The 27,996-nt window shown below is 42.1% G+C and overlaps 2 protein-coding genes across 3 annotated transcripts; one reads left to right on the top strand and one right to left on the bottom strand.

The window, feature by feature from the left end:
* The first annotated feature begins 1,188 nt into the window (after positions 1–1,188).
* glrx (glutaredoxin (thioltransferase)) lies at positions 1,189–6,213 on the top strand. Of its 2 annotated transcripts, XR_014766754.1 has the most exons (4): positions 1,189–1,518; positions 2,258–2,387; positions 2,813–2,861; positions 5,635–6,213. XR_014766754.1 is itself a non-coding variant. In XM_084706447.1 (3 exons), the coding sequence occupies exons 1-2, from the start codon at positions 1,312–1,314 to the stop codon at positions 2,369–2,371; spliced, it is 321 nt and encodes a 106-aa protein (XP_084562573.1). In that variant the 5' UTR covers positions 1,191–1,311; the 3' UTR covers positions 2,372–2,387; positions 5,635–6,213. The 2 variants fall into 2 exon arrangements, 1 of the variants encoding a protein (XP_084562573.1); XM_084706447.1 differs by lacking the exon at positions 2,813–2,861 and having other exon boundaries at positions 1,191–1,518.
* rhobtb3 (Rho related BTB domain containing 3) lies at positions 2,704–27,867 on the bottom strand. Its single transcript, XM_084706446.1, has 14 exons — positions 27,752–27,867; positions 23,238–23,564; positions 22,557–22,788; positions 20,754–20,946; positions 18,037–18,194; positions 17,584–17,692; positions 16,507–16,702; positions 15,839–16,029; positions 11,911–12,020; positions 9,913–10,021; positions 8,950–9,123; positions 7,013–7,179; positions 6,685–6,781; positions 2,704–5,777 (listed from the first exon to the last, which is right to left on the bottom strand). Coding segments are annotated over exons 2-14 (1,857 nt in total). The 5' UTR covers positions 23,240–23,564; positions 27,752–27,867; the 3' UTR covers positions 2,704–5,658.
* Between the last annotated feature and the right edge of the window lie 129 nt (positions 27,868–27,996).

The raw sequence follows: 27,996 nt of genomic DNA, 5'->3' as shown, positions 1-27,996 counted from the left end.
ATACACTACTATTGTTAAATATCATGGAATTGCTTCCATATACTCCTGTCAAGTTAAAGGTGCACTGTTGAACTATGGACCTGCCCAGACTGTACCTTGTGAACCGTTATCTCAAAGGCAGTAAAACTTCAATACTGAGTGAAAATGTGATGCACAAGTCTTGCACAGGTGCACATTTTGATTATATTTCACTTACTTTTTGTTGGAAGAACTGAAGCTAAATTAGTATTTCATAATTCTCTGAATATTTCACTTCTAGGAACATGTACCCATTAACTACATTTGAGTTTGTATTTACCTTGTCTTTATTACTTCATGTTTATAGAGTTAGGAATGGCAAAAGGTGTACTCAAGAAAGTATTAGGACCCTTTCACTTTAAGCAAATTTTGTGTAACAAGTTTTAATTGTAAATTAAATAAATTAAATTTTTTGCCTCGCATAATGACAAAGTGAAAAATGTATGTGGCCACTTGAGCACATTTATTTAAAACAGAAATCTGTACTTCAGTACTTTGTAGAAGCTGTCCTTGGCTTGAACTGCCATCTTCAGGTCTCTCCACAGGTGCTCTATGGGGTTTCAGTCTGGGTTTTGGCTGGGCCATTCAATAAGAATGGGGGGGGGGGGGGGGGGGGGGGGCGCACGTTAAATGAATGTCTTTAAAGTGTCTTGTCCATATATTAAAGCAATAATGATTACAAATACAACATTCTAAATATTGAATTCTTTATATGGCTACAAATTAAAATAAGAAAATGAAGACATTTTCCAGTCCTCCTCATATATTCAAGCAATAATGATAACAGAGGCGGCAAGGTGCTCACATTGTTGCCAGATTGGAAATTGTATCATACCAAAGTCTCAAAATGATCGTATTTGGAAGATAATTATCGTGCATCTGGCAACACTGAGAAGGCGGGTGACCAATGACAGTTCTCTCTACAGTCAGAGCTCGCGCAGGAAGGTGGGACGTAAGGGAGATACCGTTTCCAAAACTTGTAAGGGCGTAATAACTAGTTTGTGAAAGACCCAGAGAAACACAAATATCCGACAAGGTAAAATTCCGGACGATTTTGGAATCCCTGCCGGACGCATTTTTTAGGTCTCAAAAAGAGGACATGTCCGGGTAAAAGAGGACGTCTGGTCACCCTATATAAAAAAAAAAAAGTACTTTGAGGTTTAACCACGCCTCTTCCCGGAACGATGACATGACAATACGGAAGTGCTCCTCTAATACCTTTCATAACTAGAACATCGTTTATTTATCGTTCTAGACAACCTCCAAGCACTGTATTTCCAACGGCATAGCAAAATGGCACAGGAATTTGTGGAAACCAAAATTAAGGGAGATAAAGTTGTCTTGTTTATAAAGCCAACGTGCTCATATTGTGTGATGGCCAAAGATGTTCTTTCAAAGTACAAATTCAAACCTGGACATCTGGAGTACATTGATATCAGTGGACGGAGCGACATGGGTAGTTTACAGGACTACTTTCTGGAAATAACAGGGGCCAGGACCGTGAGTGCAGCTTTCTATCCACGATCACTTTAGTAAGGCGTTATGTGAGAACAAAGGTTTTCTACTCATGACGTAAAACCTCAGAGAGTACTCCTCTATGAGGTTTTTCTTTGAGGTTTTACGTCATCAGTTAGTCATTTCCACTCATTGCGGACATGCACAACATAAATATAACACACACCACAATTGGCCAAGCCTACTCAATGCAACGCACCGTCTCAGTATCATCAAATTGACAGTAGATCGCCATGCATGACCACATTAAATAGCCTACTGTCGTTGCAGGGGCCTATACACCGTGTGCACCCCTGATTTTAATTATGGTTCCATTTGATGAATGTTGGATTTTAAATCAGCAAATAATTACTCTCGAGTCTCTGTATATCATGCTCGTCTCAAGAGGCCAAATTACAAACAAGGATCAAGGAAGTAAGAACTGAGCAAAAACATTGACACTTAACATGGCAGTGCTTGCCTCATATGTTGTCCCTGCTTTCAGTGGCAACGTTCTTCTTTACATGCAATTCATCATGTAACATTTGACTAAACATATTTTGACGAAATTGAGAAAAGCCTAATCTTTGGAATACAAGAGCTGTTGTATGTCTCGTCCCTAAATCCCAATTTCACAATACTACACTACAGTATAGAGGGCCGCTGATTCACATGATTATACTACAGTATACAGGGTGACCTGCTGATGACCCGCTGATGACCTGTGTTTCTGGTACGTTCCAAGGTCCCACGGGTATTCATTGGCGAGGAGTGTGTGGGAGGAGGTTCTGACGTGGCAGAGATGGACAAGAGTGGTAAACTGAAGGAAATGATGCAGGCCATCGGAGCGCTGCAGTGACGCACACTGGCCTCAGGTATGGCACACACACGTAGCAGGAGGTAGATGAGTCAAATGAGGCTGACTACTGCATGTGAGAGCTATGTATGATTAACTGAATATAGAACAGTTGAGAGGTTGGGGGAAAAAGGGAGGAAAAGGTGAGTTGCAGGGCTGTAAATGAGCCCCAGTTGACAAAGAAAGGGGATAACATGGAACAATTAAATATTATGTACAATAGAATATGGTGGTCAGTGCCTTAATGCATAATTGAGACTCGACGGTACATCCTTTGTATGGATGCACACCTCTTGAGAAGATGCAAGGGCTGAGATCAAATACTTTTAAGCGTCTGTCTAAAATCTTGTTTATTCCGAGTGAGTCAGAGGTTACAACTATCACTGTATTCTCCTCCTCATGCTGGGTACATATGCAGTAATGGGTACACACTTTATTTTACAGTCCTATTACCAATGGTGCTCCAGTACCTGGCTTTTAAAAGGTAGACTTGGTAAGATGACATCCTCAGCATTGTAGTCAGTACAATGTCAACACTGAAACAATAAGGTTGCTTCCTGTATGTAGACATCATAGTACACACAGGAAGTACAATTCCAATCAAGCACATTTTTCATTGTCAGGTCTTTCCAGTGAGCTTTATAAGGGACTGATTTTGGCTGATCCTGGCTGACTTTACTTCTGTTCTTGCTGATGCTTGCTTGCATAGTCACTCATCTGACATGGTTGTTTTTGCATACATTTAAAACACATAGCGGTAAACACCTGCACCACATTAAGGATGGTTTGCAGCTTTACGATGGCCAAAAATTCAACAGAGTATACAATTAATTATTCATTTATTATCTTTTCAGTCTTTAATTTCTATGAAGATACCAGATGAATAGTTGGACTGTAAAATAGAGAGGTAACCACATTGTCTCTACTCCAAACAATACAAAGTAAGATAAAAACAAGAAACCTTAATGTACTGTACACAATACAAAAATAGTTGCAGCACCGTCAAATAATTATTTCATGGCAACCCCCAAAAATTATGATTTTCAAGTTGTTTCCAACCAGAGGCATTGTTTGGCAAGGGTCTGAATAAACAGGTTAAACAAAATATTTACTATGGAGGAGTCTAATGTTGTGTTTTAATAAATATGCGCACCCCGGTCAGCAAAATCACTAAATTTTCAGTATGAAGCAGTCCCTATTAAACTTCCTGTCCCTTATTGACAGAAAACATATCAATACATGTATATGAGGCTGAAGGTTAAATCAGGAACTGTACAATTCTGTGTCCAGTATGGGTAATACACGGACTGCCCCAGTAGAGTTGTGAGGTTATGTTTGTTGAGACCAAATGCTCTCTCAAATGGTTTTTCAGCCTGTACAACTTAACGCACCACAGCACTTGCATTTGTCAGAATACTGTTGTAGTTAAACACAAAAGTCTGCTCCTATGGCAGACACCCTTGATATTGATGCACTGTCATCAGCTTCTGAGACTGCAAATCTCTACCCTTAATTGTGGTAGTTATTTAACATTGACATCCACCATTTTGTGTCAGCCTTATGAATTATGATCGTGCGAATAGATCTCTTCAGGGCTTTCTGGCCTCCAGTAAAATAAAAAATAAAATATGCTGCTTCTTTAACAGTCCTTTGAGCAAGGACTTGGAGTCACTTTGTTCCATCCTCAGGGAGTAAGAGTCCATCACACATCACATTTGTCGCTCCATGTCAACATTGCGGTCCTTTCAGCTTGGGGCTCTGTGACCTTTACTGCCCACATCCTCGTCTTTTACCACGACGCTCACACAGTATGGCCAAAAGTATGTGGACACCCTTTCAAAATAAGAAACTGAAGGCTTTTAGTGTTTTAACTAAGCTATCTCTGGGAGTAAAATCAACACAATAACTGTTAATTAGGATTGTCATCAAATTGATTTTCATTGCTTAAAACCCTTCTGCTGCCTTTGGGTCATTGTGACCCACCGTCGTGGGACAAAGTGACCCAAAGGCAGCACAAGGGTTATTAAGATCACCAATGAGCAATACCAAGCATTGGCTAGAGTAATGTAGAACTTGCCATTGGACCGTAAGAGCAGTGCATTGCATCTCTGGAGTTATCCAACTCTGCCATCTGGTAGTCTGACGCACTGTACTAGGTTTGACGGATTCCAGAACACTGCATGCTGTTTTTTCATGGTTTGATCTAGGATCCTTAGCTTCACTGAAGGCATTTTATTGCTACTGCTGCAATGACATTCTAGACAATTGTGTGCTGTGTGGCAACAGTTTGGTGAAGGCCCTCCTGTTTTCTGTTTTCCACCATGCACAAATCGAGGTTTATACAGAACTGTTTGGTAGAGTTTGGGGTGGGGACTCTTGATATACCTGCACAGAGCCTGGGCCTTAGGTTGAATACATTTCAAATATTATATATAGAAGGTATGGTTGATTGATAACCCATGAGTCTTTGTTTTTTGTGGAATTTAATGACTCATGGACAGTAGCATGGGGACAGCTTTGACTAACTGGATTGCAACATTAGCCAAATCATGACTTTTAGCTGGATGTACGTCTACACTGTTGGTTGTTGCTTTGTAAAATGGTATTGAATTTAAAACATTTTATATTGAATTGTGTGATAAATCATTTTTTATGATAGTATTATTTTATTTTTTTGGGAGGCTATGTTAGCTTTTCTGATTCTATGCATGGAACTTGTCACCGCTGGTCCCATTAAATCTGTTTACCGCTGATCCCATTAAATCTGAACTTTCGTATTGGGATGACATCGTACTCTCAGTCTTCAAATATTCAACCTACCCATGACATCAACTCCATCAAACATCTTCTGGATGACTTCTGATGCCATCCTAGCCCTAATCTACTAACATCGGTGTCCGACCTCACTCATGCTTTTGCGGCTGACCAAAAACGAGGCAAATAGCTGCAAAACGTGGACTACCTTCCCAATAATACCCATGATTTTGGAATGAGATGTTTGACAAGCTGGTGTCTCGATACTGATTGAACAGGTGTCCACACACTGTTGGCCATGGAGTGCATCTTGACTATCCTCAACACATCCTCGCCTAAAGTTTTGGGGCCAAAATCCAACGTTTAAGTCTCAATAACAATTTTTCTTTTTTTCTCCCCCCACCCCCCCTTCCACCCTGTTTCTTCAACCTTTCTTCCCCTTCCACCATTTCCAATTTGTCTCATCCCAATGTCTCTGTCACCCCACTCCCTCTCTACTGCTGTGTTTTCAGGAAGTGACAGCAGGGTGAGCGGGGTCACATGACTAGACAGCGGGACTTGCGAAGTTTGCGTCGCCGTTGCTGGTACTCGCTCAGCTCCTGTAGGTAACCCCTGGACGGCCACCGAAGTCTCTCCACCTGCTCTCGCTCCTCCTCTTTTGGGACACAAAAGAAAGAAAGATTGACTTTTTTTGTTTTGCTTGCTTGCTGTCGGAATGATATTGTAATTCTCGATAGTTATCAATATCATTATCCATTTAAACAATATGATGCCGTAGCCATCCATCTTTATGCGCAAAACATGCGTACACAAACAAACTACATAGACAAAGCATGCTATATCCCCTTGTTTGTTTCTGCCAAATCAAAAGCCATCACCTTGCCTACACGCTCAACTGATACAATTGTGTTTACACTTCAAACTTGTGGACCAATGCCAATAAGGCTCTGCCATGCCCAGTTTTGAGAGAACTCAAACTATTCACTTCACTTGTGCCCTTAAAAACCCGTCCATTTGACCCTAAATATGCACTTGTGTATGAGAACTACATCATGAAAATAAACATGCTTACTATGCTTACTAAAACCAGACCGCTGTGTCAAACATGTTTTTATATGCCGGTCTTGACGGCTTCTTTGTTATTTCTGCATTAACTAACAGAAATGTGCTTCTAAAATATGTTGGTGATGAGCTAGCCTTTCAACGCAAAGCATCTAAAACACTGGTATGAACATGATATAATAGATGATATCTACTCAATGTCTAATACATCGACCTAATATTCAAAAACTTTTCCGCACAAACAACTTGCATTTGGCAATAATTGGATGCCTTTTGCAATGCTGAAGTGACCTATCAGTGTTTTGTGCCTCCTGAAATGTGTAATATCAACCTCTTAGCCACAAATACTGTGATTGATGAAAATATAGCTCATCAAGAAGGTTGCTGTAAGTACTGAACCTCGCTTCGGACAAAAGTGTCTGTTAAATGAATGCAATTATTATTATTATAATTGGCCATTGTGACAGCTGTTCAGACCATAAAAGCAACTGACGTCTCACCCAAGAGTTCCAGGAAATCTGGCTTGTGGCTGAAGATTAGGTAGTTATTGGCGATGAAGTGGAGAAGCCAAACGTATAGCTGCTCTGCATTGTGACACTGGAGGACGGTGGAAACAAAGAGAGAGGGTAAGAAACAACCACATTGAAATCCTAACTCCGCTGTTGCACGCAAACGCTGCCTCAACCAAGTCTCGTACTCAGCATGAAGTTGTCTTTTTCATCCACATTTGACTCGTCTTTTCACTTTGTGACTTGAAATACAGGCGGGTACCTCCTGCTTGCAAAAAATACAAGCATCGGCGTCTTTCGCGCGCACACACACACTGACCTTTGCCCTGCGGAGCAGGCGGATCACGCTGATGCCAGTGGATGCTAACTCTCGGCTGGGCATACTCTGCAGGTAGGCGCAGACGCACACCTCGCAGAGGTGTTGTAGCCTCTTCACCTGGTACATCTCCGCACAGACCAGCACGGCCATGGCCTGGAGCACACTGGCTGGAGACACAATACAGGTCACGTTATAGAACAGTATCTTTGCCTTGATAACGCAAGACACACATTCTACCTTCTTGGTGGCTAAAAATCGCATCAGAAAGAAGAAGCATCACTCTGTGTTTCTTGCCACCTGCTATATAGTATGACATTTATGCTCGTTGCTGTCAAACATATGGCTTGTGGATATTAATCATATTCATGTAAGGCACACAAAGCTGTCGAATCCCACCGCCTGACAGTTTTCAAACAAATCCCCCTCACCATCAGTCACAATTCGTGAGTGCTACAGCGTCCACTCCAATTACCTCTGATCCTCCCCCTATCGCTGTCAGTTGCCTACTAGCTGTCAATCAAAATCACTGCCTATGAACAGCACAGCAGCCCCCCCCCCCCCCCCCCCGGCAGAGATGCAAAATGTTTCTCTTATCTACCATCCTCTGTTGATCCATGATAATTTACTCTCGACTGAGTGCTATGGACCCTGAAGCTTGTTAAATGTAGATTAGCATCTAAATATCTCCAGGTTAAAATGAAATAGATTAAAAGGGTGTCTTGTGCTTGTATGAATATAAATGCACGTCTTGGGAAATTAGGAACAGGAACAGGGAATGGATGATAAAGTAATTTTTCAGCTTTTAATTGACAAATGATAGTTAATTGATAAGGTCCCTCAAAGCACCGGTAACTAATGTTATTGTTCCAAGTGCTTTCTCAGGGATCACTGTTCTCAGCTCGCCTGCACTACACTTTTATAATGAGTTTTTTGGTTGTTTAACCTTCTTAAACTGGTGGAGGGCACAGTTGTTTTGAAACCACCTCTATATAATAAAGTGTTACTCTGTGAGCATTCATCCCTCCCGACACCTATTTGGTAATGACTACTATACAAAATGGGAATTGCTTCAGTACTTTGAAACTGCCATATCTGCTTAGTAAATCCAAAACAAAAGAGACATTACATCTCAACATTCATTCACATGTTCTTTGGGGAAAAAAATATACATATTTTCCACTGACAGTGTGAAAGTCATAGAAGCAGTTGCTGCTATAGTTCTCTGAGATTTGAGTGTGGCATCAGCAGATTAAGTTCTGTGTCACAGATTTTTCTCATTAATCTAATTTGATTCAATTTCATTTCTCCTGAAATCTCTGCTTAAGTTGACATTGGTGGGTGTGTGTGTTGCTCATGCAGATGGCTTGAGAGCTTGAGTCTCTTCATGTCCTCAAGTGCTGATTTAGAATTGCTGGAGTAACCACGTATATTCAAACTCTAGGTCAGGATGTTGCAACACAAAGACTTGTACCAAATGCATTTTAAAACATTGAGGGTGACAAATACTTCAAAGGTCTACTGGAAACAATACATTCGAACAGCCAAAATAAGACTGGCCCAATATGACTCAGGCCTTCCTTCAGTCACGCTAACCCAACAACAGACAACACAGGACTTTTTCTTCAGAGCTTGTCGATCTTCTTTTTCCTTCTAGCCCTGCTGCTGGTTATTAACATGTATTTATTAAATACAGTGTTGTAAATGGCTTTAGCTGTCTCATTGCTAAAACATAGCATGTATGTTCGTGTTGAGATTGCAACAACAAACAAATGCAAATCTTACCACACTTCCCTTCCTATGGTGTCATATCATTTGCGCCAACTATATTGGTGCAAAAGATATTGTATTTGACAGTTAACAGCCTTCTACTACGTCAACTCATTTCTGCCTGTCACAGTAAATCAACGAAGTGTGTCTGATATTGTCAGTTCACCCACCCGGACAGCAGGTGTCAGTGTAGAGGTACTCCAGGAAGGACAGGAAGGTGTCGGAGGAGACCCCGTGGATGGGGACCACTCGGCTCCGCGCCTCGGCGTATTTCCCGCTGAACATGGCCGCCATGACATCACAGCGAGCCACTAGCACCGCCCTGTGGGCCGGTAAGACGCTCCCTATGACAACACACACATTGGGATTTAGATACTCTTCGACTAGAGTGGGATGATGGGTGACACTCTGTTGGGACACCACAAGATGGGTTGAGAATCTGTAGAGGCCCATTCAAATGGTGTGAGTCTTACAATGCTCATAAAAGACGTCCGCCGATAGTGGTACGGGAAAAGCCCTGTTGGCTTAAGGCTACAAGCATAGCTCTCTCTCAGTTGTGAGTTATGTCCTTGTCATTATAGGCCATTTCAATTAACCCTGCAACTCTGGGCTGCTATAGACCTGTCTTGAGGAATGACATGATGACTGTGGTTAACATCTGGCATCGTAACGTAATGAGGTTTTGCCACTTTTGAAACCGTGTACAATTAAACAAATGTCAGGCCAGGGTCGGCAAACTGGAACGAAAACGAATGTCAAAATGTTTTGCTGAATTAAGGATGTATCTTTGCTAGAACCATAAATGTAGTAAGAGGCTAGGAATTTTATCTGACAACATTTTTAAAAGACTCAATAATGTATGTAAATTTTTCTCAAAGAATATACAGGTTGAACATATCCGCTGTGCATTTGAGTTTTTTGTTCTGGTCAGTCCACATGGCTTAAAAAACAGTCACCTTTATCTCTAACAAATCTCCCTTAGCCCAAATTAGAAAAAAAACACCATACACTGTCCTGGTGTAGTAATAATGAAATGGCTTGCATCCTTTGGAGCCCTGGAAGGAGCACGGCTTCATTTAATCAGACTTAATAAACGGTGACCTTCTTGTGCCGTATGAAAGAGACAAGCTTGCCTTGCACCATGAAGATGACGTCAGAGTAGAGAGGCGAGTTGAAGAGGTTGACCAGCGACTGGGGCCCGAGCTGAGCCGCACGTGCATTGGGGGTGTCCCTGGGACCCTGCTAAAAAACACATACACACACATAACACAAGCCAGCATATGTACACACAGATGAGAGAGAGAAAGAGAGAGGGAGGGAGAGAGGGGTGGGTGGGAAAGACGTCCGAGAATTCCACCACAGTTGGGGTATTTACTAGCATGATTGCCAAACTGTTCTTTCATCTCACCTCCCCGGTGGCATACAAATAGCCTGTCTGCCAGTCGTGATTAGTGAGCTTGCCAGTTTCACACACTCTGTGGTGCCAAGACGACCATGGTGGAGCTGGCTGGTGCTCTAACAGACTGGTATCCAGGCTAAAATCCAAAGTCTGCCTCTATCTCAATTTCACTTCATATTATTGCATTATTTATTGCATCCCACACACAGAAAGATTATAGGGAGATTATACTCCGAGACAGAGAGAGAGATCCAGAGAAAAGGTGTGTTTGTGTGTGTCACCATAGCACATAGCATAATATGACCTTTCTGTGTCAATTGGAGCACAAAGAACGCCAGCAGTTATCAGAAGTCCCATTTTGTCCTTGTAGAGTATAAATGTAAACATCTCCTGGACCATGGGCAGTATGTGTTGAACTGCTTGGATTTACATTTAATAATAACATTGAAGGCCTACTTTGGGAAGGAAAATCAATCCACCCCCAAAAGTCATCTGTAAATATGTAGCTGTGAAGCTGCCCAAACCTTACAACAGCCGAGTGTAAAAGTAATTCTCAGGAGTAGCTGTGACTGAAGCAACTGCGAACAAAAGACTTGGATGATGTCATCAATCATGACTGGAATGGCCAATCAGTTGTTAGGAATCAAGCCAGGCTCAAAAGGTTATTCATTAGGTAATCCATTAGCTGTGGCTTAGTTCTTAACATTTTCTGTTTAGTTCTGCATAAGTTCCCTTAAAAATGGACGATTGCTCACAATTTTCAAGGAGGGACAATGTACGTTGATAAAAACATTTGAAAATTGTATGTATTTAAAAAATAATAATAAACAACAGTTATTCACACTGTTCTCTTGTGTCCAAAAATGTAAGTATCATTCTGTGATAATATCCATAGTGTCTGTGTTTAACACAATTCCCTGGACATTCCTTGGAGAAGGCAGTATTATACACTGGACCAGGATCCTGCCTGGAACTAGGAAGACAAGAGCCAGTGTAGTGGACTCAAATTACCTTCACAGTTCTCAGAACTTAACCCAATAGAGCATCTTTGGAATGAGATGGAAGGGGCCGTTTATAGCATGAACCGCTGTCCAAACTGCAGCAACTTAATCCTTCATCCCTCGCATTGACCAGCATCTCTTTGGAATGTTTTTAAACACCTTGTAGAATCCATTCCCAGAGAACTCAGGCTATTCCGGAGACAAATGGGGTTCAGACCCAGTACCAGATTGGTGGACCTAACAGTTTGACTGCTGAGGTGTACGTATGTGTGCATCTCGTGTTCGAGCGCTGTTACTCTGTGTCAGTTTCTCTTTATACAGCCTTTTATTTTGGAGGACCTGGTTGAGTCAAATCGATTTCGCATGATGCATTAGCCACCTCCCGGAAATGAGTCTCTGCAGGTTGGGATGTCTGTATACCGCTCATTGAGTCTGACCAAAGGATTTGTCTAACCAAGCTGGTGTGGTGACGTGAACCAACTTGGACCTGCACCGGTGAATTGCTGAATTCGAGAAGCCCTGAGCTTTACCCCTCCAACATCTTTTGGAAGACAAAACCCTTCCTTCCGTACTTCCTTCTTTTGTTTGTTCGTCCGTGACCCAATCACGGTTCTAACTCAATCCCAGTGATGGTATCCAAGACGCTTTTCTACGCTTGCTGATACCAGTCCTGTCTTGTCAGATCAGCGCTCCCTCTCGCAGGGAAGGAGGCAGGAGAGAGTGCTGCTCACCTTGTCTCTGCCCAGGAAGGATCGTATCCGGTCCATGAGCTGAGCCACAGCCAGGGAGTTCTTCAGCTTGTCTGCCACGGCCTCCTGGAGGTGCTCCCACTCCCATGCACCTGGGTCACAGCAGAAACAGACACACACGCACACTGGTATAACTTAGTATGTGTTAGTTTAGTGGAAGGTCACATTGTCAGTTGAATAAACTGGTAGCACTGGCATCATGATGTTTTAACTATTACGGTTTAACTATAACGGCCATAGTGGATATCAAAAGTCTACACAAATGTTCCCTTTTTTACCTTACTTTCTGAATAAAAATTTCATTTATGCAATTTTCTGACCCCTTCACATAAAATATCAAACATTTAATACTCAGTTAACTAAATGACTGCCAGTCCTAACCTTTACACTTTTGACATTCATGTGAATGAGGTTTCTCATTACAGATATGTACAATTCAGTTGCAAATACTACATAAATACTGTTAAGACAAATATAAAAATATACAATACAGACACTTGATTTATATTACAATCTGCTTAGCACACTCAGTTCAGTTAACTAAATGACTACCAGTCCTAACCTTTACACCTTTGACATTCATGTGAATGAGGTTTCAGACAAAGACAAATATACAATACAGACACTTGATTTATATCACAATCTGCTTAGCACACTGACACTAAACGCAACGCAGGTGTAAACATAAGGGCCAAACACTGGTCTGATAACTCAGAATTTCTCATCTGTAAGTGGAATAGGTGAAAAGTGTTAACAAGCGCAAATTCACAATAGCTGCAACAATTTTTGTGGACCGACCTACAGACTGACCGATGGAGCTGCTAGTCGCAGCTAAAAACGACTTGTTTACTAGGCCTATAATACCTCTCACAAGGCTGTATGACAAACGGTTTATAAGTTATGAAAGGGTGTGTGGTCATACTGCGTGGCTAACACACCAATGGAAAAGAAGCTGCTCCAATGATACATCCCACAAGTGTAAAGGGCGGGGCTAGCCTACACTAATGACAAACTACTTCTTCAATGAAAAAACTAGTGGATATAATGACAATTCCTGTAAGGCTCTAGGAAAGATGGTTCATAAGTTATGAAACGGTACGTGGCTAAATGGTGTGTGTATGTGTATCTGTCCATCTGTGTGTGTGTGAATGTCTCTACAAAGTTTGGTATTGTTACATGAATCAATTTAAAAGTGATTTTAGCCTTTTTATTATTGGCCGCTCCCACTCCCACACCCCCTTTTTGCCAACTGCCATGAACAGTCAATCAACTGTCCTTTGGGTCATGACCAACCTCCACAACATCTTATGCAAGTCTGGGAATCCATTTAGAAGTAATGCGCCTTTTTTCGATATGCCACATCCATTGTCACGCCTCCTTTTAGCCAATTGGCATAAACCCAAATACATAATCTCCTAGGTGAAAACTATGGCCGCAAAAGGGTGGGATCATTTCGGTAGACGAACAGAGTGCGTTTATAGAAGGGCTGGTCGCAGCTAAAAATAACGTTTCAACCAATAATACAGTCTGGCAGCTACAGTAGATGGAGGTATTGCTTATGAGACGGCAGTAGCAGGTTGGAGTTTTCACCAGGATTGAAAGAACATAAAATCATCACCCAGTTAATAACTGAGCTATTTTAGCTGATTGATGGATGAACTCAAAGCAAAGGTAATATCCGACCAGCCACCTCTGCTGGCTGGAATAGAAGATTTACTCTGGTTTGTGACGTCAAAACACCAGGCCTTGTCGTGCAGGTATTACAAAAACAGAATTACTGACTTCTAAGGAAGGTGCTACAATCCTGCCAGGGCTATAGTAACACCATATCATTTGATATAAACAGATTGGGTCACGTCCTACCATTTAAAACTAGAACACTGAATGAAAGTGCATGGTTAATTGGTGTAGTAGATAGTGCTACATGTGTGAAATGCAATTAACTTAAATAGTTAACTAGATGGATGCTGTGGTGATTTTCCGACCCTACAAAATGACATTATCTTTTGGGTACCTGAAATGTGTCTCCCGATGCTTCAGAACGCACACGACAGCACGTGAACACGTCAAGCATCATACATGTTTTGCTCACACACACACACACAGGCCTGTGGCAAACTGAATCATGCACCAGCATGGTATACAAAGAGACACGGTCGCTAAGCATCAGCATCAGGGGATTATTCATCGCTACTATACACACACACACACAGACCCATGTTAAGATTTGTTATTACATGCGTGGCAGTGTGATAAACACACATAATTACAAACATTTGCAAAATACACTAACATTGTATGTAGTGCATGTATGTCATGTATTCCAGAATATAATCCCTCCAGGTAGGCTGGGTTTACCATTTAAGGAGGCACATTCATATTCTACATGGCACATATGCGTGCGTATCATGTATTCTATGCCATGCCGAGCCAGCAGACATATGCATTGCTCCTTCTCTCTTTCCCTCCTCTACCCCTTTCCCTTCTCTCACCCTCCCGCCCCAACCCTTTTCTTACACTTTATCTCACACACAAGAAAAAATCTACCTTTTTTCTCATCTCTCTCTTCAAGCCCATCCCCCATCTCAACCTCTCTGTCTCCCTCTCTCTCAGTTACTCTCACAAACACACGTGCACAAGCGCTTGCTCAGATCCTCCTTCTTCCTAAAACATAAGATCAGAGACCATGCTCTCCCTCCTCACTGTTTCCCCCTCCTTTCCACTCAGCCACTTAAGACACACAAACGCACAGACACACACACACACACACAAACACACAAAAGTGTCTAAGTACTCCAGCATCTGCACAGTCGATGCTTTCTTCCCTGCCCCTCTAATCCCATGGTGACTGTACGTGCGCGCGCACACGCGCAGACACAAACCATGCTCAGGCACTTACTCCTCCCCTCCCCGTTCTCTATCACTCTTTCTCGTTCCCTCTGTATCAGCACGCACACACACACACACACACACACACACACACATGGGCCGTGGGGTAATCAGGTCTCTGGCTCCAGGGTCTCATAAAAAGAGGGAGGGTGCAGTCAGTCTTGCTCACATGCATGTCGAAGAGACAGCTATGAATCAGAGCCGACCACAGCCTGCCATGGGGGAGCCATGCATTAAACCTCCCCGTAATGAAGAGATGCTACGTACAATTCCAGCGCAACAAAACTACTGCAGGACCATATATTTACATTGGATTCAGAACTATACAATGGTTGAATCAGTAAATTGCAAACAGATTCAAAACCGTACATTTTGGAAGAAATGAAGAAGTACTGTGCTTTGTGTGTTTTAGATTCAAAGCAGCACATTCCATTTAAGGTCAAAAGACTCAACTTAAAGCACCACCTACTTTGCAGAAAATCTGTGATGTAATAGGGTTTAATAGGTTACTGCTTAACCTGTGTGATAAAATTACATAATGCACCAAAAAGAATGTTCATGCAGCATTAACTCTTAAGGACATTTGCCAAATAGACTGTTTTAAAAATGTGTGTCTGTTTTAGCCTACTTGTACTATGACAGCTTAAGTATTGACTGCCCACCTCAGATGTCTATAGTGTTGTCACTGAATCCAATTTTAAGAAGTAATATAACACATCAATATACAATACTTTTTTCTTTCTGTAGAAATGAGATTGTTGTTGATAACTACAAAATACAGCTTAGTTAAAGGACGGGCCTTTGTAGGTGTTGTTACTAATGGCAACCTGTGTTTCTTTGTCGACAAGTATTTTTCAGCAAGCTTGCTGTCATGTGATTTAAGTGAGCACAATGTAACAGTTTGATCTTCACGGACCTATGGGCTTCTCAAAAAAGTCCAGCCCAGTTCAGTGATGAGAACAAAAGCTTAATATAATTTCAAACATTTGAATGCCGGCCAAGCACTTTAGAGCCAGTTTACCTCTATATAGAAACATGAGGGTCTCCCAGAGGCACAGGCAGAGTAGCGGGTCCTTCACCACCAGCCGAGATAGGCGTCCGGCCAGGTGCCCGTCTGGCCGTGGCATGTCGTCGATGCCGTCCCAGGTGGAGAGCAGTGAGTGGGGTGCGCCGTCTCGTTCTCGACAGACACACCGGGACGTCGGACGCTCTCTGTGGTATGAATTCAGTTCAATTTAGCCATATCAAAAAATGTCCTTTGGTAGCTATTTAATTACATTCAATAAACTTTAGTAGTGTTCTTTACTGAATGGTGTCATTTAGCAGTCTCGCAGTCGTGCTGTAGCCTCATAAAATGTAAAACAAAAGGGTACCTTTGGCAACAACAGAAGAATCGTATCCTTAATGTCCTTAATGTTCCATATAAAACCCTTTGCAGGTCATAAAGTGCCATTTAGGGTTCCAAACCGTACCTTAAGGAGCAGAAAATGATGCTCTCTGGACGCAATAGCTCTAGGTAGAACTATGTTAAGAGTGTTTGTCCATTGTTCCAGGGGTTTCTATATAACACGCGTCAGTTGTTTTCATTGTAATGAAAACATTAACAGTATGAGACAGGCATCATCGTAATGTGGCCTGCTATTTGTAGCCTACCCTACAATTGCGGCATCCACTAGCTTACTGCCTCACCTGGCTTTGGGCCCCAGCAGCAGCTGTCTGAAGTAGGGGCTGACGGCACAGAGCACAGCAGCATGCGCCCACCCCAGCTCCTTCCCAGAATCCCCGGCATAGAAGGCCACGTCTGCAAACTGGACCCCCCGCTCCAGGAGCCACTGCATGTCCTGAGAGAAGCTGGACTCCTCCACTCTGATGGGTGGAAGACGTGCTGAGAGAAGGATGCGTTGGAGGGGAGGGAGGGACAGTTGTGTCCAAAATCCGGTAGGGCATGCGGGAGAAAGGGACGAGGTTGAGAAAGGCAAAAAAACGAGGTATAAGCAGACGGTAAAAAATAAACTGTGGGTCAAGTGTGAGACAAAAGGTTTGTGAGTGTGTGTACTGTAGGTAATCATTGTACTATTATAATCCTATTTATGCTTTATCCTCAGTGCACCTCTGGGCACCTCATGACTTTTTAATGGCCTCTCTGATTTGGCGGGACAGTCCAGGAATCAATGCACTTCATATTTAAGGTGAAGTGCCCTGTGAGGAGAGTTAAGTAGAGTTGGACAGGAACCAACAAAAAGGCAGCCCATGCATGCAGCTACTTTGGCAGTGCTTTTAGCCATCAATCACTGTCCATATCAGGCACAGTGACTAAGAAGCAAGATGGCTAAATTTAGAACATAATTTGCTATTTCTGAATATTAGAGACATTAAATAAAGTCTGTTAACTGATTGTAATCATTTTTTACACTTTACTTGTCAAGCAACATTTAATCCTGCAAGGTTTGTTTAAAGGGCATGACACTATTTGTTTTTAATAGCAAGCTTTAAGAATAACCCACCAAAGATTGTTGGTCAAATTTAAATTTTAAAAATACTGTTTAGAGATGTTTCAAAACATTTTAAGATGACATTTTGCAAAGGACAAATATTTATTTTCCTGTTGATAGCTAATACATTTCAATTCCAACGCCACCTTTTCATAGTTCCTAAGAAGCTCACAAGCTAAAAATAAAAACATATGCATGCTAATATAACTATACCTTGGGGAACACCAAGATCACCAAATATTGAAAAATACCTTGACTAGCTACAGCACCTCACCTGGTTGTTCCAAATGAGGAGGCCGGGGCTCGTTCAGCTTGTTTCCCCGCCTCTTCTCCGGCCTCTCTTTGGCCTTCTGCTTCAAACACTGGATCATGAAATACTCCAGCTGAGAACAACCAGAGTAGGACATTAGTCCCTTCATTTTTTGTCTCTTTCTTTCTCCTCCAGTGCCCTGAAAAGTCTGGATCTTACAAAACTTGCCACCAAGCACCTATGGAGTTCCACTTACAATCACTAGTCCCTTCTTGTACAACATCATTCATTTATACAGACAACATCTAGTAAAAAGGTACAGCATATACAAAGGTCCTTACTGACATGAGCCAGCACTAAATAAAAATATAGGGAGCCAGCCAAAATTGTGATCCAGAAGCAGGCTCCTCAGCAGCTATTTGTGAGTCTGATATATGGATATAGTCAGTGATCCGCACCTGAATGTCAGACACTCACCACGCTGCCAAAGTAACGGCCCACAAAAACATGGTTGAGGGAAGGGAGCTCGAGGTAGGTGGCCCCCAGGTCCCTGGAGAGCTGCAGGCCCTCGCTGTGGGGGACACAGCTGCTCCAGTCCGACGCGCACAGGGGGCACGTGCAGGGGGGACCCTCATCTAGACACCAGAAGGGAACATTGCTGTCAGAGCCCTTATTAAACCCCTCACCCGCATACACACCCTGGCATGGCAGCTTTACGCAACCATGGTTTGGGGATCCCCAAGGATTGGGAGCTCAACTTCTATAGGACTGTGCTAACCTGCCGAGCTAAAGCTTTTAGTGCCTAACAAAACCAAATCTTCATATTTCTCATCTACCTGTGAGCAGTCAAACCAATCCTCTAGTTACACATAAGGAGTGTATACTCTTAATTGCACCTGTGTGGGTTTTACTGTTGGTTTTGGTCACTATAAATTGTTGTCAAACTCACTTGTTCTAGTTTATTTTCTTAACCAAAACGTATCTGTAGTCTCTGAAACCAGGGTCTGTACTACAAAGCAAGTTCAACATGCCCAGGATTTATTTTCGTTAGCTGGCTTCAATGAATGTCAGACGCCTAACAACAATCCCACATAAGCAGTGGGATTGTTGCTTAACTCAACCCAAGTTTTCCCAATCAGGCTACGAGTGCACTCATGTAAAAAAAAGTCTACAAGAGCTGCAAATTTTACACAGGATGAGCAAACAAAAGGCAGAAGAATTTAAAAATATAATCATGGCTAAAAGCAACACAGTTGCTGTTGCCAAAGCAGGAAGGAAAGCTGGCAAAAAATTGCTAAATGTGTGAGTGCATTTAAGTAAATATGCTTATCAATATCACTGCCCCTCATTAAGGCATGAGTAGATATAATTACAATTGTGTATTACATTAAATCAATGTGTTCCTTAGGCGTATACTTATGGTAAGACTGTTTAGCCTTATTCTTTTAGCTGTACATTGATGTTAACTGTTCACTTACTTGCAAATCTTATAAGGTCAACAAGTACAAGGCTTTGGTGTTTTTATCGGGCTCTGTTTTAGGGTGATATTGGTTGGCTATGTAAGTTAGGGTTAGGGTTAGGGTATCCCCAAAGATACTAGTCAGCGAAAGCCAAAGCGTTTTGGCAGACTCTAAAAACTTCACTATACTTCACCCTTAAACTATTTGCGCACCACGGTCACAGGATCTTCTAGGAATGATTAAGCAATTTTCAAAGAGAATGTATTGGTCAGGAGGCGGTGCTTTCATACGTGTTGAACTGTTTCCTGAAGTAACCTGCTCTGCAGCAGGTTAGGTCTGCAGCATAAGTTACCATGGCAATTTACCCTGGTAAAAAGTGAACCACCGTCCTTACATTGAAACCCCAGGGTTAAACCTGAAGTTACCTTGCTAACCCCAAATCCTGCTTTTTAGTATAGGCCCCTGGGCTCACAAATATGTTACCCTGTAAGTAAACAAAGTTACAGAGACAGACATTTCAGGGATAAGATTGGCACCTTTGGGTGAGCCAAAGAGACAGAAAGAGAGAATTAATTGGACGGCTTGCTTAGCGCCCAGACTACTGCTAGATCTCTCTGTTAATAACAGTTATGGATATAAAGGCATGCCAGACAATAAAACAAACCCCTGTTTGGTTTTTCTGTATGTGCTGTGTGAACTCTCTACCACGATTCTGCCCTGGGTCATTTGACAAAGGCAACAGGAAACAAAAGAACATGCAGCTGTCATTCTGCAGATTCACAAGAGGATTGCATCACAACAGACAATAAATACAGCAGCAACAAAACAAAACAACTCAAACAAAGTAGCATAAGCCTAGTCTCTTCTCACTTTCACCACCAGCATCTGTTCAAAACACATGTTCATCTTGCACTGTGGCTCTGTCAAGGTCTTAAAGCATCTGCCAAAACAACCATAAAAAATGTGAGGCATGTTGTTTACATGTTTTGTCACATACAGTGATAGGCACTGTTTAACTGGCTTCCTTGGTGAATTTCTGACTTAATCAACATTCTCAACCTGGATGGTACCAAAAGTCTAACTCCCTCTGGATTATTCTAGATCATTCCGGATGTGTGTTTGTGTGCTTTTTTATGTTTGTGTGGTTAAGAAAAGAGTGGGAGTTCTGATTGTGCCTGAAACCGTGTGTGTTTGTGTGGCACTTGCACATGTGTTTGCTGCAGCACTTAACACGGGTGTGCATTTCATGCCCCTTCAATCAGTCGCAATAGGGGGCTAATGGTCCTTTTCTTCTTTTTTTTCTGTATTACCTTTTGTTTTTTGTTGTGTACTGAAGATCCTGTACAGCTATGAAGACTAGACTCACAAATATATCAAAACATTTGTTTTAATCATGAGATCAGTAGCTTCCTATTTGATCCCCTTTTACTTTACTGACATAAGGTTGACACCTTCCCATCAATCTAAATCTTGTCATCTGAAGAAGCTAATACAATTCAGATCAAAATGGAGATTTTATATTAAATCAGTGGATATTAACATTGTCAGAAGGACAATTGATCACTGACAAACTCAATCCCCTGTCCATCAGTCTCTGTGTTAGAACAGTGTGTTAAGTTTTGTAATAACCCTGAGCTAGCTCAACAAGTATGACAGCCTCCTACTTCTAACAATTTGCTACAGCAAAGTTCTTTAATCATAAAATGTGCAAAACAATGTCCGACTGGCACTTACCATTTAAACGTGCTCCCACGGCAACCAAAATGACTGGTACTCCCCAGTGACGCAGGAGCGGGCGAAGCCGGGGGGCGTAGCCATTGCGTACCTGCTGGAAGGCTAGCTTGTCATTGACCGAGTATTTGATGACCAGGATGTCTGCCTGTTCTAGAACATTCCGTACGCTTGCCCAGTCACTGTCCAAAAGATCCTGCGAAGACAAAAAACAAATACTTCATGCCAAATGTGATCATGAATACAATATCATCTGTTTCTCAACAAACAAGCCACAGTTGAAAAATATATTTTGTCGCTAGCGGGGTGTGAGTTATCACACCTCTAGTTTTCAAAGAACCTAAACCAAAAAAAAACTGGAAGAAAAATTTACAAAAAATATTTGCAGGCTTTCGCTATGTAGAAGCAGGTTTTTATGTTGTAAACGTCTGTTCCTAACTGCCTTACAAGAATGGTTATTCCTTTGTAAATCAATGAGGTAATTGTTCAAAGAATGCTACTACATAGCTGAGAACAGCCTCAGAATTAAAAATGGTGAAGCACGAGTCTCCAGTGAGTCTGGCAGTCAAAACTAAGGAATACATAGTGGCTCTATGAGTCACTGCTTTATGATGACTGTCTCGGATAAAAATATCCACTTTTCTAGTTTCGCTGCCTTGGCCCTTGCTGACCTTTGGCTGTCTCGACAAATCAAATCTGGGCAACAACAAAAAAGAGAAACTGAGATTTGCCACCATTGAAGATCAGAGAAAAGACTCATCATTGAGGAGATATGCACCATGGCAACACCTTTTCACAAAAGAGAGGAGTCTGGGTGGAAACAAAAGTTGTCTTTACTTGGCTGTTTCAACTCTAAGCCTTCTTTTCAGACAGATGTGTACATAGATTATATATGCAGGCAGGTGTGTGTCTATATTTTTAAACCTTACAGCCTAAATTCAAAATGTATTATCAATCTACATACGATATCCAATAGTGAGACAGTGAATGTTGCCTTTAGAATTGTTTTTTCCCAAACATTTTGAAAATGAAAGACAAAACTATCTGCATAAGTATAATCACCCCTGGGTGTGTGTAAACGTAATCCCGTTTAGTGTTTGGCTGATCATCTCTTACATGCCTCTGACCTACCAATATCTCCCAACTCATTTCATCTTATTAGCTTTCACTCTTCCAAGTTGAGACTACACACACGTGTCTCGATGAGAATTCAGCTGTGGACTTTCTCTGGGACAGCATGGAATACTTTGTTGACTAAATGACAGCAGTTTATCAACAGTCTGAGGAGGCAATCTATCCCATCTCTGCTGCTGATGTTCTCTATGAATGGAACACTATTGAGCATAGTATACTTTTCCTGACTCATTGGGCTGTATAGAAAAACCAATCCATACATACCACTCCGTAGGGGTATGTACTGGTATATACAGTTTTATAGGCGCTGTATCCAAGTATATTTTAATTTGCATGCAAAATGCTTTTAAGCTCTGCTTTATCAGTGTAATAACCCCCTTCCCTCTACCCATAGAATGAATCTCTCCTTTCCCTACTACTGTCTATTTACCAAACCCTCCAGAGACAGACTTGACAATCCATGTGCTTTTCTCCCTCCCTCTCCACCCTCTCTCTCTCTCTCTCTCTCTCTCTCTCTCATAGACAAGCACACAGGAAGTTTCTGTTTTTTTTGCTCTTTCTCGCTCACTCAACCTCACTCTCTCTCATACAAGCTTACTATCACACAGGTAGGTATACAACAGTCTATTTTTTATCTCTTTCTCACAAACACAGACACACAACTTTTCTTACCCAGCTTGGGCAATCCTGCACCACCACGGTAACATCTCCGAACACGCGTGATGTGTATTCCATAAAGGCCGGGTTGGACAGGCTTCTTTCCAGGTCCCGTGGTCCGGCCACCGCACCATGGCCCAAGTAGCTCCAAAGCAGACCCCCCTGGAGTTGTCCCTGGCCCATGGCCTCTTCCCCCGGCCCCACTCCCCCAGGGCACTCGCTGCCCAGAGCTACGATATGAATGGACCTGCAGCGCGCACCCGAGACAACAAAATCAATGGGAGGAGAGGAAAGCAGAGAAATGACTAAATGCAGAGATGAAGCGCTTGGGGGAAAGTGGGGTTAATGTTTCTCTCAGCTGCAGTGTAGGTTGCAGTAAAATAAGGAATTAAGTCCTTCTTTCCCTTATTGTTCATGTCTGTCACGCAGACAATGCATCACGATTGTGTCATTGAGCGAATGACACTGACAGTTAAAAGCCGATAAAATAACAATACTACATGTTTTCAGATAACAAGACTATTCTTACTGTCTCAGTTAACAATTGCTAATAGAAATTGTTGATGAAATGTTGATGATTATGTTAGTATTTTTGCCTATTATTTTGTTGCAAAGCATGCATGCCAACAAAAACAGAAAAGCAAATGGGAACCCCCATATTTCCCATAATTTTATGGGTTGTAGATAGCAACTTACATTGTCAACTCGGTCTTCCAATGGCCAATGCTTTTTGAGCACGTTCTTCCACGGTGCGTTTTCACATGAGTCTGCGGTGAGAGGCTTTTCCGCAATGAGTCGCGGATACTGGTCCGTTAATCCCACATAGCCTATCTGTGGCTCTCTTCCCGCGAACACGGTTGGAGAGTTTTGCGATCTCGTGTGTTTACTTCATCGTTGTTCATTCATAAAGCGAATCCCATAGCGCTTTTGTTAATGTCCAACCTCCAGGACTCATAGGTGGTGAGACAAGCTGGAAAGAACGCCAACACCGCCAGGATCCAGACGACATGGGCAGCCAATGCGCTAAAAAGAAACAAGTTGACACCCGGTAAAAAAAAAAACACAAGTCGACGCTATAAAAAAAACCTCGTTATTCCAATTCCACCTCTTTATCCAACTAACACTGTCGCCAGGGTATAAAGCAAAGTACTGGAAGTAGAGGTAGAAAGTAAAGGAAATGAACACAGACTGTGGAGAAAGAGCAACAGACCGTTCTAGGGAGAGAAAGGGAGAGGCTGAGAGACATTGAGGGAGAGAAGGAGAGAGAGAGGACGCGCCTGACTCAGCAGCAAGACAGGCACACATAGGCAACATTCATTACAGCGGTGCACATCCGCACACGACATGCAGACTGCACAATTAGGCTACATTGTTACAGCCATGTGTCCCGGGTCGCACTCATTAGGCGCTTTCCCCTCATAGGCCTTCACTTTTTCTCAAGCGTAAAACAAATCCTATTAATCCTCATTATTTATTCTCCATCCATGAAGGAGGTATCGCTTTTCAACATGCTTAGACGCATTATACGGTGGCACGCTGTTTACACAAATAGCCTAACCGCAACATTAGCTAAATTTGGACAGATTATCTTCAAGCAGTGGCCCAACCACAGTTTGTCCAACCAAATATAATTCAGTTTTCATTTCTACTTCTGCAGTTTCTTTAAATAATTAAAGGCGGGGAATTTACTAGTTAGCACTGTCTTCCTTGACTGTCAATGGGCATAGCCTACAATTGTGAACTACTTACTAGCCTATGCTCTGTAATGATAATGGGCAAGTGTCCAAGGCTTATGCTGATCAGGCGGTAGAGCGTGTGTTATAATTGGTGTTAGGATTGATGTACTATAATGTGATTCAATAATCAATACAAATGAGTCAGGTGCTGTTGCGTAGGTCCATGCGATAGGATTATGCTGCTGTGCTGTGAGCCTGGCTATTCTTTTTGAACAAATTCCATTTGACTGTGTGCAATAAAGGTTGCAGGATAAGTCGCCTGCGATCCCACCCCCGAGTATGGGCCTACAACCTTTGACAACCCAAAGCTTATTGGTTACTGACAAGAGATGAAGAACCTTATTGCAGTGCTCTTAAGTGTCACGAATTCGCCGTGAGAATCAGGCATTTCAACAATTTCTCACGCTCTCACTTCACAAGGGAAGATTTCTGCCGAGTTGATATAGTAGTCTCGAGTAATACAGTAAAGAAACAGCCTATCAGAAACATCACCAGCCCCCTGCCTCCTCCGTCGCCCGGAATGTTTGTACCCGAACGTTGACAGGTAATCTCACGCCAAATTGTTGATCAAACTTGAGAGCCCATTTAAAAATGCAGGCAGAACATACACCAAAGGTGGACTGTTCATTTGTTCATTTTCAGTTCTGCATAGGATCCTCTGCTTTACCCATCACTGGCGCGTTTGTATTCAGTTTTACACGTCTTTCTTCACAAATTTCCCTTCATACTTTTTTAAGGGCATTTAAAAAGTAGGTTATTTCAAGTCAAAGGTTGTCTTTTCCCAAATTAAAGCACATAAAGGTACAAATAAATCTTACTTGTGTTTCTCTTGGTAAGCCTATTAAACGAGTCTTTCATTGTCGTGTTTTATATTTCAATCTACTTCATTTACAAATGTGTCCTGTTAACAGACTATTCACATTAACTATGGGTCTTGAGTGTGTGTCGAGGCAATCTACTTGTTGTGGCAGATGCACTACTACATCTCTGCAAAGCAGTAAAAGAGAATCGAATCATTCACGCACGGGAACACGTTCAAATGCCCCCACAGAAATTCTCGGCCCACTGACTACCGTTATTCCACAGGCGAAAGAATGTTTCTTTTAACTTACATCGAGCGCATAATTCAAGGTCTGGGGATACATTATGGGGGATAGGCAGCACTTTGTCGCTGTGCTTCTAGTCAAAAATTAACGGCCGTAACCCTTAACATTTTCAATAAAAATGTGTATAAGCCTAAAACTATATGCTATGTTTCAGATACTATATTAATGTTTTCTAAAGACTGCAAGAGAGAGAGAGAGAGAGAGAGAGAGAGAGAGAGAGAGAGATTTAGGCAGGGGCGGAGCAATGGATGTGTCTCAGGGTGGGGCGGAAACTGATTGGGGGGGCCGCTGTTATTAATATTTTGCAGTTCAATAAAACATAACAATAAAAAGTCACCAATAGCAACCTCTATTGTGGCCAGCACATTTTAGCCTATAATAAATGTGTTCAGTCATCATAGCCCATAATGTGCACACAAAATGTAGGCCAGTAGGGGTTATATATTTTAAACTTTGCGATGTCTAAGACAGCCCGACGGTTAAAAGAAAATGCTTCACTTTGTTTTTGTATGTGGTAAAGTTGTCGCAATACAACGGTGGGTCACAATCACTGATGGATCAGAATGACCCAAAGATAACACAAAGGTTAAACATTAAATCCTTTAATTTTGCTTTACATTAAAATCATACAAAATTATCTGTCTCTCCCTCTTCCAGCTCCTCAACTCTAAGGGGGGGAGGGGACTAACTGGTTTCCCAGCGGTGCGTGCACCTATCAGTTGGGGGGGGGGGGGGGGCGGCAGACCAAGCATTATCCTTGTGCAGTTGCGTATGGCAGGCATGCTTAAAGCCCCTTTCCCCCTACTACTCATGTCAATGTCAATGCGACAGAACTTACAGAAGGTATGATATTGATCTTTGCTGCTCTTATGGCAAAGCGGAGTTCTGAACTCCACGTAGGTTAGAAGGAGGTCTTTCTTTTTGGCATCGGAAAACTTACGCGAGTGGTAAATTGCGACGGTGGGCAGGAAGGGTCAAAAAGGAGGACAAAAGGGCGAAAAGACGGACACGCAACAGCGGTCCGGACAAAGGGCTGGAAAACCAGACTGTCCGGCCGAAATCCGGACGTCTGGTCACCCTACCGGTGACCGTTCCTTCAACAATGCCAAAGAAAAAAGTTATACTCACCCTAAACGGTTAAAATAGGTCCGGAGGCCTGTTCCATAAAGCGAGTTTACCGAATAAGCCAGACTTATGTCAGTTAGTCGGACTCATTTCTTGTTCATTCGGTTCCATAAAGCTAGCTCAACGTAGTTCGAACTCGGTTACTATGGCAACGTAGGCTGCGAAAGGAGTCTGGTCAGGGTCAGACTAACTGTCGGGCTTAGCGTGACTTGGTGCTTAAACAGACGTTCCTGTAACACTGACCCAACGGAAAACGATGATTTACCCTGTATATTCTAATTTTCTTATTCTCATCAGTTCAATATGTTCAACATTGATAGAAAATCAATTCAAATCTACATAGGCTACAACATTGAGCCTAATGCATTAAACAATGATGAACAATGCTTTGATAGGCTACACATAGCCGTTAATATATGGTGTTAGTTTGTGATTTCAAATGTTTAGGCATCAGGCATTGTCCCATATCTCAATCTAAATTATCCGAGTATAATTATCATAGCAGTATAGGCCTAATTGTTAACAGTAGCCTACAATTGCAAAACAAACCTAAATCCGCCCTCTATTTCCCCGACACAAAAACATGTTAAAAGTTAGGCTACTTTATTAAACAATGTAAAAAAAGCCAATTTAGATGAGTTTATATGGTGTTTTTTAATCAAGGAAGTAAAGGTCTAAAAACGTCCTCGACCTACGTAGCCTATCGTTCACGACGTCAATCATGGCGTGTCATTTTATTTTGATTGAAGCGGTGGATGAGGGAGCTGTCATTGTACACAATTTAAAGGGAACGTTCTTTCTGGACGAAGTCACGTGGCCGTGTGCATTGCTTTTGTCGTGGTGGATTTTATGATCCATGTTTTACCTCTCGGGCTGCTTAAGAATAGGGTGCACACGCAATTAGCTTGACTACTTAAATCTGAATTGAATTATTAGGACTGCTTGAGCTGAAATTGGCCTTACTAAACTTATACATAGACTAACTAAACTTATTCAAGTCTGGTTTAAGACTTTTAGTCTAGCTTTTTTGAGCGGCCTTTATGGAACAGGCCCTCGGTTAGCAACGGTCTATTTACTATCCAAAGGCATCAAAATGTCCTGACCCCTCCCCTTATGATTGACACCAAGATTGACCCAATCGGAGCTTCCATTGCTTGTCCAAGGCCTTCAAAAGCCAACCAACGACTCATCTGAATGGATGGGCCATCACAGCCCACCTGTAGCTTGACGTTGTCATACTCACAATTCTAGTCAGAATATGAGTCTGAAAACTCTCCGTTGGGCTTTGAGTACGGAGCGTGTTTCAACCAAACTCGTAAAACAAATGCCTCTACGCTCAATTGGATAGACCTACAACCAATCAGAGCAACGTATTATGTTGTTTTTTGAAAACGAATTCAACCCAAGGGCTTTTTGCGTGACGTTGTTGATTACGTTACTGTTGATCATCTGTCCATCATCGTATAAAGCCCACCCTGGCAATTTCAT

The sequence above is a fragment of the Hypomesus nipponensis genome, chromosome 9 (genome assembly GCF_054491055.1).
Source record: "Hypomesus nipponensis isolate SF chromosome 9, ASM5449105v1, whole genome shotgun sequence".
Taxonomy (NCBI): Eukaryota; Metazoa; Chordata; class Actinopteri; order Osmeriformes; family Osmeridae; genus Hypomesus; species Hypomesus nipponensis.
This window is presented reverse-complemented; position numbering and strand designations above follow the sequence as displayed.

Bases quoted from the DNA above. Each gene is read 5' to 3' on its own strand.
- glrx (XM_084706447.1), top strand. From the start codon at position 1,312: ATGGCACAGGAATTTGTGGAAACCAAAATTAAGGGAGATAAAGTTGTC. The intron at 1,519-2,257 runs GTGAGTGCAGCT...GTACGTTCCAAG, and splicing joins AAATAACAGGGGCCAGGACC to GTCCCACGGGTATTCATTGG.
- rhobtb3 (XM_084706446.1), bottom strand. The intron at 10,022-11,910 runs GTGAGCAGCACT...TGTGTTTTTTAG, and splicing joins CCTTCCTGGGCAGAGACAAG to CAGGGTCCCAGGGACACCCC. The intron at 7,180-8,949 runs GTGGGTGAACTG...TTGTGTCTCCAG, and splicing joins CACTGACACCTGCTGTCCGG to CCAGTGTGCTCCAGGCCATG.